General features: G+C 38.4%; 2 protein-coding genes across 4 annotated transcripts in view; both read right to left on the bottom strand.

Moving 5' to 3' along the window:
* Positions 1–1,785: 1,785 nt before the first annotated feature.
* On the bottom strand, positions 1,786–8,652 carry LOC128886474 (inositol hexakisphosphate kinase 1). Of its 3 annotated transcripts, none has more exons than XM_054141399.1 (9): positions 7,853–8,652; positions 7,560–7,686; positions 7,370–7,481; positions 7,169–7,248; positions 6,833–7,008; positions 6,326–6,531; positions 5,950–6,231; positions 3,220–3,492; positions 1,786–3,095 (listed from the first exon to the last, which is right to left on the bottom strand). In XM_054141399.1, exons 1-9 carry the CDS (start codon positions 7,976–7,978, stop codon positions 2,879–2,881), a joined length of 1,599 nt encoding a protein of 532 aa, XP_053997374.1. In that variant the 5' UTR covers positions 7,979–8,652; the 3' UTR covers positions 1,786–2,878. The 3 variants fall into 3 exon arrangements, with proteins under 3 accessions (XP_053997374.1, XP_053997375.1, XP_053997373.1); XM_054141400.1 differs by having other exon boundaries at positions 7,370–7,493; positions 8,390–8,595; XM_054141398.1 differs by having other exon boundaries at positions 7,370–7,493; positions 7,853–8,580.
* A 356-nt stretch (positions 8,653–9,008) lies between these two features.
* The window catches only part of LOC128886003 (NPC intracellular cholesterol transporter 1 homolog 1b-like), a 10,196-nt gene continuing 5,070 nt past the window's right edge, over positions 9,009–14,134 (bottom strand). Inside the window, exons 8-24 of the mRNA XM_054140489.1 lie at positions 13,857–14,074; positions 13,534–13,632; positions 13,248–13,450; positions 12,857–13,057; positions 12,530–12,734; positions 12,321–12,437; positions 12,049–12,229; positions 11,556–11,683; positions 11,217–11,474; positions 10,971–11,134; positions 10,725–10,840; positions 10,503–10,642; positions 10,204–10,400; positions 9,883–10,114; positions 9,658–9,771; positions 9,165–9,327; positions 9,009–9,091 (exon numbers count right to left, since the gene is read on the bottom strand). Coding sequence (XP_053996464.1) covers positions 9,063–9,091; positions 9,165–9,327; positions 9,658–9,771; positions 9,883–10,114; positions 10,204–10,400; positions 10,503–10,642; positions 10,725–10,840; positions 10,971–11,134; positions 11,217–11,474; positions 11,556–11,683; positions 12,049–12,229; positions 12,321–12,437; positions 12,530–12,734; positions 12,857–13,057; positions 13,248–13,450; positions 13,534–13,632; positions 13,857–14,074 — 2,765 coding nt within the window. The 3' untranslated portion in view covers positions 9,009–9,062. The remainder of the gene's footprint in view (positions 9,092–9,164; positions 9,328–9,657; positions 9,772–9,882; positions 10,115–10,203; positions 10,401–10,502; positions 10,643–10,724; positions 10,841–10,970; positions 11,135–11,216; positions 11,475–11,555; positions 11,684–12,048; positions 12,230–12,320; positions 12,438–12,529; positions 12,735–12,856; positions 13,058–13,247; positions 13,451–13,533; positions 13,633–13,856; positions 14,075–14,134) is intronic.

Here is a 14,134-nt window from a genome sequence, read left to right on the forward strand (position 1 = left end):
CCAGACCTGACCCAGACCTGACCCCAGACCTGACCCAGACCTGACCCCAGACCTGACCCAGACCTGACCCCAGACCTAACCCAGACCTGACCCAGACCTGACCCCAGACCTGACCCAGACCTGACCCCAGACCTGACCCAGACCTGACCCCAGACCTAACCCAGACCTGACCCAGACCTGACCCCAGACCTGACCCAGACCTGACCCCAGACCTAACCCAGACCTGACCCAGACCTGACCCCAGACCTAACCCAGACCTGACCCAGACCTAACCCAAAGTTAAACCCAGACCTGACCCAGACCTAACCCAAAGTTAAACCTCTCAGAGATAACCCTCGCAGAGATTACTTCCGCAGAGATAACGCGCGCAAAGATAACCCACGCAGAGATCACCCGCGCAGAGATAACCTTCGCAGAGTTAACCCTCGCAGAAATAACCCTCGCAGAAATAACCAGTGCAGAGATAACCCTCGAAGAAAGAACCCGCGCAGAGATAACTTCCGCAGAGATTACCCGCGCAGAGATAACTATCGCGGAGATAACCCGCGCAGAGATAACTATCGCAGAGATAACCCGCGCAGAGATAACCCCCGCAGAGATAACTATTGCAGAGATAACCCCCGCATAGATAACCCTCGCAGGGATAACCCGCGCAGAGGAAACCCTCGCAGAGAATACCACCGCAGAGATAACCCTCGCAGAGATAACCCTCACAGAGATAACCCTCACAGAGAAAACCCTCACAGAGAGAACCCTCGCAGAGAGAACCCTTGGAGACCCTAGCGTAAATGGAGCATCACTGGCGTAAATGGAGCACCGCCGACCAAATGTAGCGGGAGCAGCCTTCCCCGGCATTACCGGCGGTCAGACCGCGGCCCCAATGGAAGGTATGTTGGAAGTTGTATATATACGAAAGGGAAACTGCTCGAGCGCTTGCGAGAAAGTCGCTTACTTGACGCTGATATCCGTCTAGCGGCGGGGAATGGGAAATCTATTGCTGCTGTTTGTCTGGGTTAGGTCTGGGTTAGGTCTGCTAATCTTTGGTATCGTTGTTAGTACAGGTTATGCTAATTAATTAATTTATTCTAGAGTGTTCCCTTTAATAATAATGTGTGCTTATAGAAATAAAGATTGCCAAAGAATGCAGGTCAACTATTCCTTAACTATGAATAGTTATAGTTTTGTGGGAAAAATGTCATGTAAGTAAAGTGTTTTCGATAAGTGGCTCTGGTCTCGGTATAATGATAAAATGTGCCTGAAAATGTTAAAATATTTACATATTGTTATATGCGTTAACAGTGTTATTATGTATTGTTGGGGCACCTTATACTTAGTTGATTATCTATCGGTAAAGGTCGCATGTAAATAGAAACAAAGATGTTTGATTGATTAATACCTCACAATATTGAATTCAAGTCGATTAAGTGCCTTAAGAAGGAAGAACAAGTATTAAGCCTATTCGATCAACATGATTCAAGTTGTATTCTTAAATGCAAAGTGAAGAGGGTTAATAGCAACAAAAAATTGAGAGACAGCTTTCGTTTGGCTATGTGTTTTCGAGGGTTATTTCTGTCAGGGTTAGCTCTGCGAAAGTTATCTCTGCGCAGGTTTTTTCTGCGAGGGTTATCTCTGCGAAAGTTATCTCTGCGAGGGTTATTTCTGCGAGGGTTATCTCTGCGAGAAAAAAAAAATTTACAAACGATCCAACTCTTCTTACTTCTTTCTTAATTTGTTAATCAAATTTATACTAGTGTTGTATATAGTGGAAATAACAAAAGAGTGCAATTCATTGGACAAAGGATACATTTATTTTATATTTAAAAATATTTTTTACACGTTATTTGGATACCGATCAGACATTTATTTACGATACTAAACTCTTCTTAACCATAATCTATAGTTGTTTGTGTAGATTGCAGTTAATGTTACCTGTTACCTATTACAAATGTTAACTGTCGTACGATTGTTTGAAACATACCAGACATCGTTTCGGGAATCGAGTGTATTTCTATCGTAGCCATGGATATCTAATGTTCTAATACTTGGCTTCCGAGTAGAATTTAAAATGAAAATACTGTGCGTACCTAGAAAAAAAAAGAAGAAAAAAAATGATGCGAGCTCGATATCGTATATTTATTTCATATATATACCGATTATCGACCAACGATGACGCGGCTCTGACTTTCTTCGCTATTACCCATCGGTTCTGTGCTCAACCTGAGCACCGCTAACATGTTTATTTATTAATTTATTTATTTATTTAAATGCATTAAAAGAGTAATACAGTAATACAATTAGCCATGATAAATACATATAGGTCATGTACTAAAATGGATTTTTGACCGATATTGGTTCGGGTAGAGGTCTGGGATGCAGACCTTAAGACCAATACAGGTCGTGTTGTGCGATTAAACGATACGCAAAAAAAAAGAATGAAAGCAGAACATCGACGACTTATAGTTTTTTAAGAGTATTCGTAGCGTGGGTAAGACGGAAAGTAAGATTTCTTCGTTCTACAATTGTGTTTGTATTCGGAATCATAATACAATGTAGTTCGATTTACGGTTAAAATGTACACGATATATCTATCTGTTTCATTGTTTGATAAACTCAGGATTTCATAACTTATGAAGCTTGACAACATAAAATTATACGTTCAAAATATGTACAGATCGCTCTCGTGACAACCAACGTTTTTTACGCATTTACAATTTTATCGTCCATGTCATTGTGACGAACGAAACAATTAACGTCTACGTTGAAAACTGAAATTAGTGCATTTCTTCTTCTTCTTCTTCTTCTTCTTCTTCTTCTTCTGACTTCACCATCGAAACAAACAATGTTCAATGTTTTCTGTTGTATACATATTTTACTGCTTTCAATTTTCGGTTATAATTTCAAGGAGGAGCCGCCTCAAACTGTCGAGTCCTGTTAAAAAGCCACAATCAGGACCTTGGTGCACCATGGAAGTTGAGTTGCAGGCTACGCTCGAACCATGTACAAAACTTGTATGCGCAAAGTCGATCATCTTTACATCGACGCGTACCTCTTGATGTTTTTGTTTCATTTTTGATCGATAAGAACAGGATGTATACCTATTAACAAGAAATTGTTGTCATTAGCAACGATATAATACAGGGAGCTATCTTTTTAGACTCGTCGTTTAGTTTTCTTCCCCTTTCGAGACGCAATATTATTTAACAAGCCTACTTGTTTCACCTGTTTGTTATGATATCGTCGCAGTCGACTTCTTCTTCGATTGTTTCCTCGTTTTCGCACCAATGAAGCAATCGTTGCGCATGCCTTTGTCTCTTTAGTCCGTTATCCGGTCGAATTTCCGTGTCGGAACTAGTTTCCTCCGCGTTGTCTGAACCGTGTCCAAAAGAAAATTCGTCGTTCGAACTTTTATAAAGCATCCACTGTTCGTATATAGGAGACTGAAGCACTGTGTCGATTAAGCTGTCGCTAGATTCGACGAAAACAGTCTCCTCGCTGTTGGGATCGTGAGTTACCGACATAAAAGTTCTTATTATTAATAATGGTGTTTACTCGGTATTTATTTCTGTTAACCGAATAGAATATTAAGATGAAAACAAATGTACAGGATGCGTAAAAAGTTCACTTTCTCTTTTATAAATTTCAACGTTAACATTCTTTCAATAAATCAATATAATACGGTATTAGTAATTTCTAGTAAAACTAGATTCGATTGTAAACTTGGCTTGTATCTAGAGGCGTTGAGAATCTTGACCGACTCGCGTTCTCCAGAAAATGCCCAGATGGAAAGGAAAAGGAAAACAAAGGAAAAGAAAAAGAAAGAAAGTATAGAAAAGAAATTGGTGTAATGAAATCTTTACGCAGCCTCTATCAGTAGATGCCGTATGATATAATGTATGACCTCTTACCGTCTAGCAATAACCCTTTAACTGCCCCGACCGTTGCGGGCATGCAGGCCCTGTAGGTCATATATTTTCGAATAAAAGAAAATGTTTATATCTCCAACATACAAGATGCAAAATAAATGGCGGGTTTTGTATGCAAGCCATAAATGGTGGTGCGTCGTCAAACAATCGCAACCAAGACCATAAACCCCTAATCAACGCCAACACCACGTAAAGTATCATACTCTTACGTACCCCGGAAAAAAATTAGTTTTAAGAAAACCTATCCTCCATTTACACTGTTTACAGGTTGAACAATTATTACGTCGTAAACATTCGTCAACTTTCCACGTTGGTACGTATGATACGAAATATATGTATTTTATGTAGTACAAACTTTATCGAGTCTACTTTACATCGTCTGATTGTTACGTATAATAACTTGCAATGTTTACCGAGAAAAGGCCAACACTTTCTCCTTTTTTTTTCCTTTTTTTTTCCTTATCTTTCCTTCGGTGCACCCCAAACAAAATAATTAGAAATACCATGTTTAAGACAAGTAATTCATGTTTACGGTACTATACGCGCACGCTATAAAGTGTTAATGCTCTCTCTCTCTCTCTCTCTCTCTCTCCTTTTTTTTTTTAACGATTTAATGATCTAAACTCAAACAAGTAAGTGTGAGCAACTGTAGCAAATTTTATAAAGATACCATCTTTTTTCCAAGAAATCCGCCATTTACTCTACATCGTATATGCTTTACTTCCATTTACTGCGAAATGCAAAAGTAACTAGCGTTAAATAATAGAAAAGAAATTGTCTCGAATTTATTGCGACGTCTGCGGGCTTGTATCGGTGCTTGTGGCACAAATAGACGTACAACTCATTCAAACTATGACATAATACATAATGTTACCGAGAAATGAGAGGGATTAGCCGATCGAATCGGATGATCCTGTATTCTTTTTTACGAAGAAATTAAAATTTGTATGTATTCCGATGCATCGTAAATGTATTTATTAAATTAAAATGCCTCTCGACTATTTCGTTTGATTTTTAATTGATAAATATATTTGCGTCAAATAACTTTCGTAGAGCTACACTGTACGCATGAGCAACGATATACCTACGAAAGGATTTTGAAATCCACCACATTCAGCTCCGATCCTCCCCTAGGAAGAAACTGATCGGGCTCGATTAAGGGCTGGTATTGCCGCGCTTTATTATAGTTCAGCCGTAATAAAGAGCAGATTTCTAAAAAGTGACGGTACACAGAACAATATACATGCTTACATTAGGAAAGTATCGCACTGTCGGTTCGTTAATGTACCAACTCGAACAAGGCGTAATCGTCGTTTTACGAGAGACAACCGAAATATACTACGCATATCGAACAATAACATAATCGCAATTACGATTTAACGATGCAGCGTCCGCGCAAACAATTTGTTTCCTTTTCTTTTCCTTTCCTAATTGAACATTCGATCCATAATTTCTATGAAAAATTACGTATATTCCTATCCATATGCAACGACCTAATTATTCGTAAATGATTATCTACTTCGTGAAAGGTAAAACATGTTCTCCTCCGACATTAGCTACTTGAAATAATTATTAAAACCATCTGATGAAATATTTAAAAAGAAGAAAAGAAAAAGGAAAAAGAATGAATATTACTATTTGATACGCTAAAGTACCGATGGTGCGATATTTCCTCTAAAAAACCGAGTTTGAATGAAATGTGATTGAAATTAGCACCGAGTGTATTACAATTATCGTGACAACTAATGTTTCGTTCGTGATTAACTTTCCAATGTTCCGATACGTTATCTAGATATGTTAAAGTGCAACGAAGCTCGAAATAATCAAATTCCGTGAAACTTCATTTACTCGTATGTATACGTGTAACCGCTAGAAATTGAAATTCTACAAAGTTGGTAAAAAATTTGAAATAGGATATTTAACGAAATATTTAACTGTTTGTCAACAATTCTTGATGAAAGTGTTCATCGGCCGATAAAGGAAAGAAAGAAAAAAAAGAAAAACAAAGAAAAAGTTATTCACAAACCTTGGAGAATAAAAAGTGGCGGTACTTTTTGCCCCTCTCGCTGCTGCTTCGCCAAATCCTCTATGCAAAGCTGCTTGACTGATTTCCTCTTGAATCGAAAGATTGTATTCCGTCGAACAGTTACTCGAGTCACCATCGTAGCATGCTTCCGAACTATGAATTACGTCGTCGACGAAACTAGAATTCGTTGATTCTTCTTCCGCTTGTAAGACGGCGGATGGTGTGTGACCGAGTCCCGAAAAATTGTCCGCTTCGTGTCCTTCGTAAACAACCAATAGCGAACTGAAACATGTTTACTACGATTAATAACGATACATATATCGCGTATAGAGCGTCGCGGTAAAATAGTTCAAACTATTTATTCAAACAAACTTACCACGAATAAAATCGATAGCTACTTTGTCGTTCAACGGCTCGTCGTAGTTGTTCTAATTGGGGTACCACTTTTTCGATAACCAATTTCCGTAAACAAAAGCCATTGTGAAAAAACCGATATAACGCAGCTTTGAAACCTTCTTCATTCAATTCCCTGCCCCAGTATTTGTCTCTTTTAACGTAATGATTGGTGTCGGCTTGATAAACCTGCAAAATTGTTTATCGACATAAAGTTCTGCGTTATCGACACAAAGCAGATACGAACGAGCGGTACAAAGATGGTGGTGCAAAGCGGATGTGTTTATTTTTCTTGACACTTTTTTCTTGAACAAATTTAGAAGGAAAACAAGAAAAAAAATATACATGTCGAATTGAGTAACCTCCTCCTTTTCAAAGTCGGTTAAAAAGAACAAAATGTACGCGTCGCAACGAGGATAACAACTGTACGCGAATGCAGTTACTGTGCGATATGCTGAAAATTCTTACGTAACACAACAATATGGCAAACCTGCATTCCACATAATCGGACACCTAAAGAGGCAGATGTACTGGCAGCACACTTTGCAATCTGGGTGCTACGTTTCTCTGCAGATGCATCGTCACCGTGCTGTCTGGTCCCCATTTTCAAATCCAATATACACGGATGAGTGTATCGTGATGTGAGATTCTCCAATAAAAGAAAATCTATTTGTATAATAAAATAATAAAACTACTTACATCCTTTGTTTTCAAAGTTTCTCGCGACTCAACTATTTCGGTTATCTACATAATTTTCGCTACTTTCGCTTTCCAACTGTTTCGAATATACTTGCAACTCTACCGTTACGACATTCGTTATACGTACACTGTCTGTTTGGTGTGCTATCCAAATGAATTCCTGACTTTGGTATTCCGGTCAAAGTATTCTCGCGATGAATTTTCATCCTAAAGAAATGAAAAAAGACTTTGCGTTACAAATTATCGAGTCACTTGACCGTAGATACATGGTCCTTCCATGACGATCGATCGTAGGTCTCGTCGTCCCATGTATCGCATAGAAATTTACCTAAGTACGTCGTCCTGCTTTCTTTTAGCTGAACCGTGTCCCTGTCTATTGTCTTGTTCTCTGAAGCTAGGGCTATAACGTTTATCCAATGTAACTTCGCCGCTATTCGAAGCTTGCATGACCCCTTAAAAAGTGAAACAAAGATGAAACGATTGGTATTAGAAACAGAGAGAAAGAAAAAGTAGCTTACCTTTGAATTTTGGAACAAAGATTTGTATATCCTGCGGAATGTTTTGATAAAAGTCGAGTTCCCTGCAGTTTAACGGTTTGCAAATTGTATTCTGATTTAGTAAAAGCAACCTTGTATGTCCGCCGACCTATATAACATGATATAAAAAGAAAAAAGTTGAGTGAAACGAGTAAACGGTAAATATCGTAGCTTTAAAAATGAGCGATACGCACAGATGGTAACGATAATAACGAGGTATTTATACGCGAGTTGGTTAACCGAAAATGACGTAAGGAAATATGCTAGCATCTCACCTGATTCTTGAAAGGCAACAAAGCGACTTCTTCGTCATTCTGTTGCAGAAACGAGGAAGAATTGTTCGTATCGTGGCACTGTGACTTACTCTCTCCCATGCCCCATACATCCGAAAGAAATACCATAACCGCTTAATATAATCGAATAAACGAGACTCGAATAAGTTTGATTTCTTTGTAGGAATTTTTACTTGTATATTTAATCTCGACACGTTGTACACCCAACATCCAACATACATAGATGAACGCTTCACGTGTACATTGTTCTTGGACGCTTTACCATGTATGATGAGATAAAGTGGAATTTCTATAGATTAAATCGATAGAAAAACAACCTTGCGGTATTCTTAATGTTCTTTCGCAATCAATTTTGTCAACTTAACAACGGAAACGTAATACGTTTAACGATATTATGAAATCAGCTGTTTCTGATTCGCTCCGATTAATAACACCTGCACCGAACTTGGAAATCCGAATCACGAATATTCCGTGGCGTCGTCACAATTTACAAGCACGATAGCAGAAAGCACAACACACCTCTAGAGGCAGACACGGAACACTGGACACAGCCAACATGTATCCAACAGACGCACACGTACGCATACTATTCAATACTAATGAATACTACTGTTGCAAAGGCGAACTGGTCCTGCTCTGAATCTGGCATTCTTCGCTTCGGGTTCCAATTTTCAGTGGGCATGCGTCGCTAAGAAACATGGCCGTCAAGTAAGTAGCTGCGACCAGCGACAGCGACACTACTTATCGCGCATTGAACATTGATATCGATACAGTTTAATTAAGAGCGAAATTCAAACGCAAACCAAGTTATCGTTAATTTCTCGCATCAAATTACTATGTATATGTATTTCGTAGCTTTTACTCGATTAACATCGTAAATAAGATTATTCACGGATATGACAGAGTTGTTGGTAAATAATTTATGCGTTACATTTATCAAATGAAAGACATATTTTTCAGAGAAATTTTTAGGAATATATGTATGTATATTTGTTGCGAATGCTTTATATTACATCGGTGTCGGTTGTTTTACTTGTACATATACATATGTATACCTACGACATACGATACCAAAGTATAGTAGATATTAACCAATCGTAATTTCATCTTCCAAGCGAAATGGTAAATGGTAAATGGTAAATGGTAAATGGTAAATTGTTAGACAAAAATTATTCGTAGTTCTCAACTTTTGTTATTTACGTCTTGTATGTCCTTTGGGACCTGGGATGATATTAAATCGTTTAAATCCTTTCTTGCATCGAACGCAATGTACGTAATTAAAAGTTCTGCCTACCTATGAAACTCAGTAATACGGGCAAAAATATAAGACCATGCGTGGCGCCAAACACCACGATAGCCAAATACATTCTAAAGTAAAATATTTCAAAGATTTGAGTTTTGGCAAATGCCAATACTATAATTCCTACGATCTTGGTTAAAGTAATTCCAGAGAAAACCTGCAACGTAAAGGCAGGCTGGTTATATCAAAAATTTCGTTGGAAAGGACAGCGGGGGAGACGAGAGGGTTATGGTTATGGTTATGGTTATTGTTATGGTTATCGTTATCGTTATCGTTATCGTTATCGTTATCGTTATCGTTATCATTATCATTATTAGGTCTGGGTTAGTTCTGACAATGAGCTAACCCTAATTGCGGGTTTTTTTGTTTTCTCTCGGTTGTAAAAAAGAAGAGAACAAAGTCCGTAATACGTGTTACATATTACATGTATACGTTACTCGACCGTATGAATTCGAGGAACGCAAGTACGAGTACTCTCTATACTTACGGAACTTCCCATTTCGTTAAGAGTCTCCGAGGCTCGATCGATTTTCGTACTTGCCGTGGAATGTAAATACGAATGTATAATATGACTGCAAAATTCTACGGAAATACCAGCGGCCTGTAAAAAGAAATGTTGTACGCTTGCGAATTAATTGATAGAGTTGATTCAAAGTTTCGTTTGTTTCGACCGCGAGTGGAAGAGGTACGAGCATCTTATTGCGAGACGTACCATTACCAAATTGACGAGAGATACCGCGTTCAATTGGATATTCCACCAATACATAAGTCCTCCTATGTTTACGATGATCATGAGTACCGTCAGTACCACCATTACTGCCGAGAATAACGAGAGTCCAGTGAGAAACGCTGTCACGATAAAAATGACGAGGAGAGAGAAGCCCAACGATGATAAAGTTTCTTGCCAGATTGTGAGATATTGTTCGTAATAGACGTAGAATACGCTGAAATAATTTCCCCTTGTAGTATTACGAATGCGTACGAGTAGAGATTGTTTAAGAGTAACGGGCTAGTAGGGATGTATCTAACGAACCTGTATGGAAATACAGTTATCTTCTGATCGGTTAAATTTTTGTCATTTATCATCGTTGTGATGTTTTCCGCTATCGTTCTCACGGACTTTAGGGATTCGTACCAATCCGACGATTTCTTTAACGGAGTATGATAACCCATAAAGTAACTGTCGCCAACATCGGTCAGTCCATATTTATCAACGTAGTAATTAATTCCCTGAAAAATGTCAAATAACGTTGGATTCGCGTAATATAATCGAGACGCGAATCTATGTACATGTCCAAGTACACGCTATGGTAAGAAGAGAAAGATACTTACATCGAGATACGATGGCCGACCAGATTTCGCGCAATTTTCATCCGGTATGTCTTCCAGAAAATACGGTATGTATTTTCGAAAACTGTTTGCGTCTGGTCGAGAGTCGGTTTTTCGAATGTCGCACTCTTTACACGTGTCAACTACAAAACACAGATGTATGTATGTATGTATGTATGTATGTATGTTTATAGCGAGGAATATTTCAATAACATTGCCAATTACCATTCCAATGAGGACAAAAGGATTGATTGCTCGGAAAATACATGCAACATTGGGGAATCGTTGACCAGTCTATGTAATCGTCTATCCAGGAGGAAGCTGCTTTCGATAAATACGAACTACAAATAAACGGTTTCGATGAGTAATTTAACCTGGCTTGGTTGCGATTAAATAAACGTACTTTTGCCTATACGTTACAGGTAAAAGCAGATTCTAAAAAAGACATGCGATATATTTATGTATACGAACACGTCAGGTTGTTTCGATGCAGAGTAGATTTGCGTGTAAAGAGAATCGGTATTACATTCTTGACCGCCGCAAATTATATTTTGAACCTTGTTTTTGCTATAATTCAGCCCGGGAGTTAGAACAAAGTAAACAGGGGGACCCATCGACAATAGATCCTCCATAAACTGAAAATATCCAGATTGATTAAGTTAGGTATACGATTGCCGTAATCGCTATTATCATTATCGAGATGAATGGATACGTTACTTGGAAATATTTCAACACGTAAGAATCCGTGGGCATCGACAACTGTTGTTCCAAACCGATACTTATATTTGGTATCGTTACGGCGTGTACGACTAAGACCACGGAGAATACGATTATTACGATTATTCTGATCGGTGTCTTCATAAGGTAAGGCGTATAAAAACGTTTAAATATCGTTTGTATTAAACTGTGATTCCGATCGGTTTCCAACTGCTTTTCCTTCGTTTTCACGCAACAAAACACATCCAATAAATTATTCTGAAATATCGTCAACCATCGTTACGCTATCCATGCTATATTCCCTTATTGTATAGTAAATACATACGTAATGTTTCTTACCTCGGATCTTTGAGCGTCTAATGACAAAAGGCTGACAAAAGCTGTTATTTGTAAGAAAAAATTAATTAGGATGGAAAAAAACGCGTAAAGCGCAAAAGTATTTACAGCCGGCATCGTAGACAGTGTTCCTGTAACGATAGTTTGTATTTGTTAATAATGTAAAAACGAATGAAACGAATGGAACGAATAAAAACTTTTTATTCGATAAGGATATGAATCGTTGAATCGTTGAATCGTTGAGGCATCTTGCGACCGCAAAGTAACACGTTTCGATCGTACGCAAAGCTTAAATAAATAAATACAGCTCCGAGCGGGCCAATTATTTATCGGCGTAATTCCGCGGAAATATCGTATTTGGAATCGTGTTGTCGAACGTAAGTTCGACGTTGTTCTCCTTTGTTCTCCTTTGTTCTCGAGCTTCTAGCCGTGTAGATATACCATATGCCCTATACGTACACAATTTAGTACAACGTAATGTATAACAAGTACTAACCGATCAAGAAACAGAGACACTCGGAAGTACTGGTAAGCAAAATCGATGGACCAACTTCGACCATAATTCGTCCGATATGATCGGGTATCGATTCTTCGAAACGTTTTGGATTTCTCTCGTGCCTTTGGACCAATATAAATATATTATCCACGCCCACGGCTAGTACCAAAAATGGAATTACCTGTGTGGATACGAATAATTTATACATTTATCCATCATTTCTATGTTTCTATGTACTTTGGACATTTATTATTATGCAGTATTTCGCTCACCTCGATGGTAAGTAACGTCGTGGGTACTCCGATGTAGCCAAATACACCGAGGGAACAAGCTACGGACGCCATTACTATGATTATTCCGCCAATACTGAGCATCATTTTACTGTTTGTCTAAAATCATACGAGAAATAGTCGGTTTCGAAAGAACATTTCATGTATTTTGCATGAAACAGTTGGTTAAGAAACGAGGAGAAGAAACTTACAAAGTATCCTTTGAAGCTACAGCTTATTTTACCGAGAGCAACGGTAACGTAAACAAACATTAACGCGTAGCTGAAAACTGCTGTCGATACTTCTGCTCTCGACGATCTCTCCAATTCGTCCTGAATCGATTTTTCGCTACTATACGCGACATCCATAAATTTCGGACGATCGATAACGTCCCATTCTTTCATGAAATCGAGAAACCTAAAACGTCCACGGTATATACATGTATGTATGTATGTATAGTACAGTACATACACTTTCTATAAACTCCTTGTCTCGTTTTCTGGTCGCGTAACTATGGTGTTGGTATGTTTGGATCTTACCGCTGTTCCCATTTGTGTGTCGATTCGAGTGCAGATTCGTTTAACGAGTTTTTTACGAGAAATGTTAAAACCAATCCGGTTGCCGTTATGTAATCTTTCGAATCGTAAAGAAACTTGTTGTCTCGAAGAAATCCTCCGTAGGCTATCGCAGGCACGACTGGTCCTTTGTACGGTGCCATGCAGGAAGGATTGTACGCGTTTCTTCGGAATAAGGATAAAACGTTTTGTTTCGTTTCATTATACATACTATTAACCCAGACACCTGGCCTATCGATTCCTTTTATGTTGCGTTCTGCTTTCTTTATGCACGTTACGTACTATACAACTACCATATAATACAAACTACATATTCTCTATGTTTACTATACATACGACTAGCATTTTTACTCACTGCGCGCACTCGTACAAATGATCCAAATAATTTCTTTGGTACGAACCGGAAACAGTCGTTCGATTAAAAGTTTCGAAATCGTTTTGAAAATATCCCCAAACGCTTTGAACGGTGCAAAGATTCAAAGTAGTGGGCCCTGTAAAATCACTCCGAACTGGAGCATAGCAAATGCGTTCCAATCCTTCTCCAACGTCTTGTCCAAGCTGTACATTTCCATTACGTTCGCTTTTCTTTTTTCTTTTCTTTAGTTTACTAACAATCCCTTACGACAAATAGAAATACTTACTTGGAGAATTTTATTTTGAAGATCGTATACAGCGAGTAGAAATTCCTTAGCAAAGACGGGACCAAATTCAAGAGGCCCGTTCGATGTGTTGTGCAGCACCTATGTAGAATCGGTACATGACTGTGTATCTCTTTTATTTTTGATGAAGCGCGGATAACGAAAATCTTGAAAGCTACTAGTAGAGAGTTAAAAAGTCGCGGTAATATGGTGTATACGGCAGAGATATATCTCGTAGCTCGTTTCGACGCGACATACTTGGAATTAGTTGAGCACGTATGGCGCGTATGATACGTGACACGAGTTTGTCGTGAAAGCAAGTTTACCTTATCGAGTCCCACCGATTTTATATAAATCTGTTCCGTTCTGTAGAAAGGTTGAAAATGTGAATCGAAATAATCTTTCTCGATTCTTGATCTGCTGGTGGGCGCCGCCCAAATTTCAATCGGATCGCTTGTTACGGAAAGCCGAGTAATGCCGTAGCTCAGTCCCAATATTACATACGAAATCGTAAAAAGTGCTATGACCGGATACTTTGCGAACGCTGTTACACGCATAATAATAATAATAATAATAATAATAATAATAATAATAATAATAATAA

This window comes from Hylaeus anthracinus, unplaced genomic scaffold (genome assembly GCF_026225885.1).
Source record: "Hylaeus anthracinus isolate JK02 unplaced genomic scaffold, UHH_iyHylAnth1.0_haploid 11982, whole genome shotgun sequence".
NCBI lineage: Eukaryota > Metazoa > Arthropoda > Insecta > Hymenoptera > Colletidae > Hylaeus > Hylaeus anthracinus.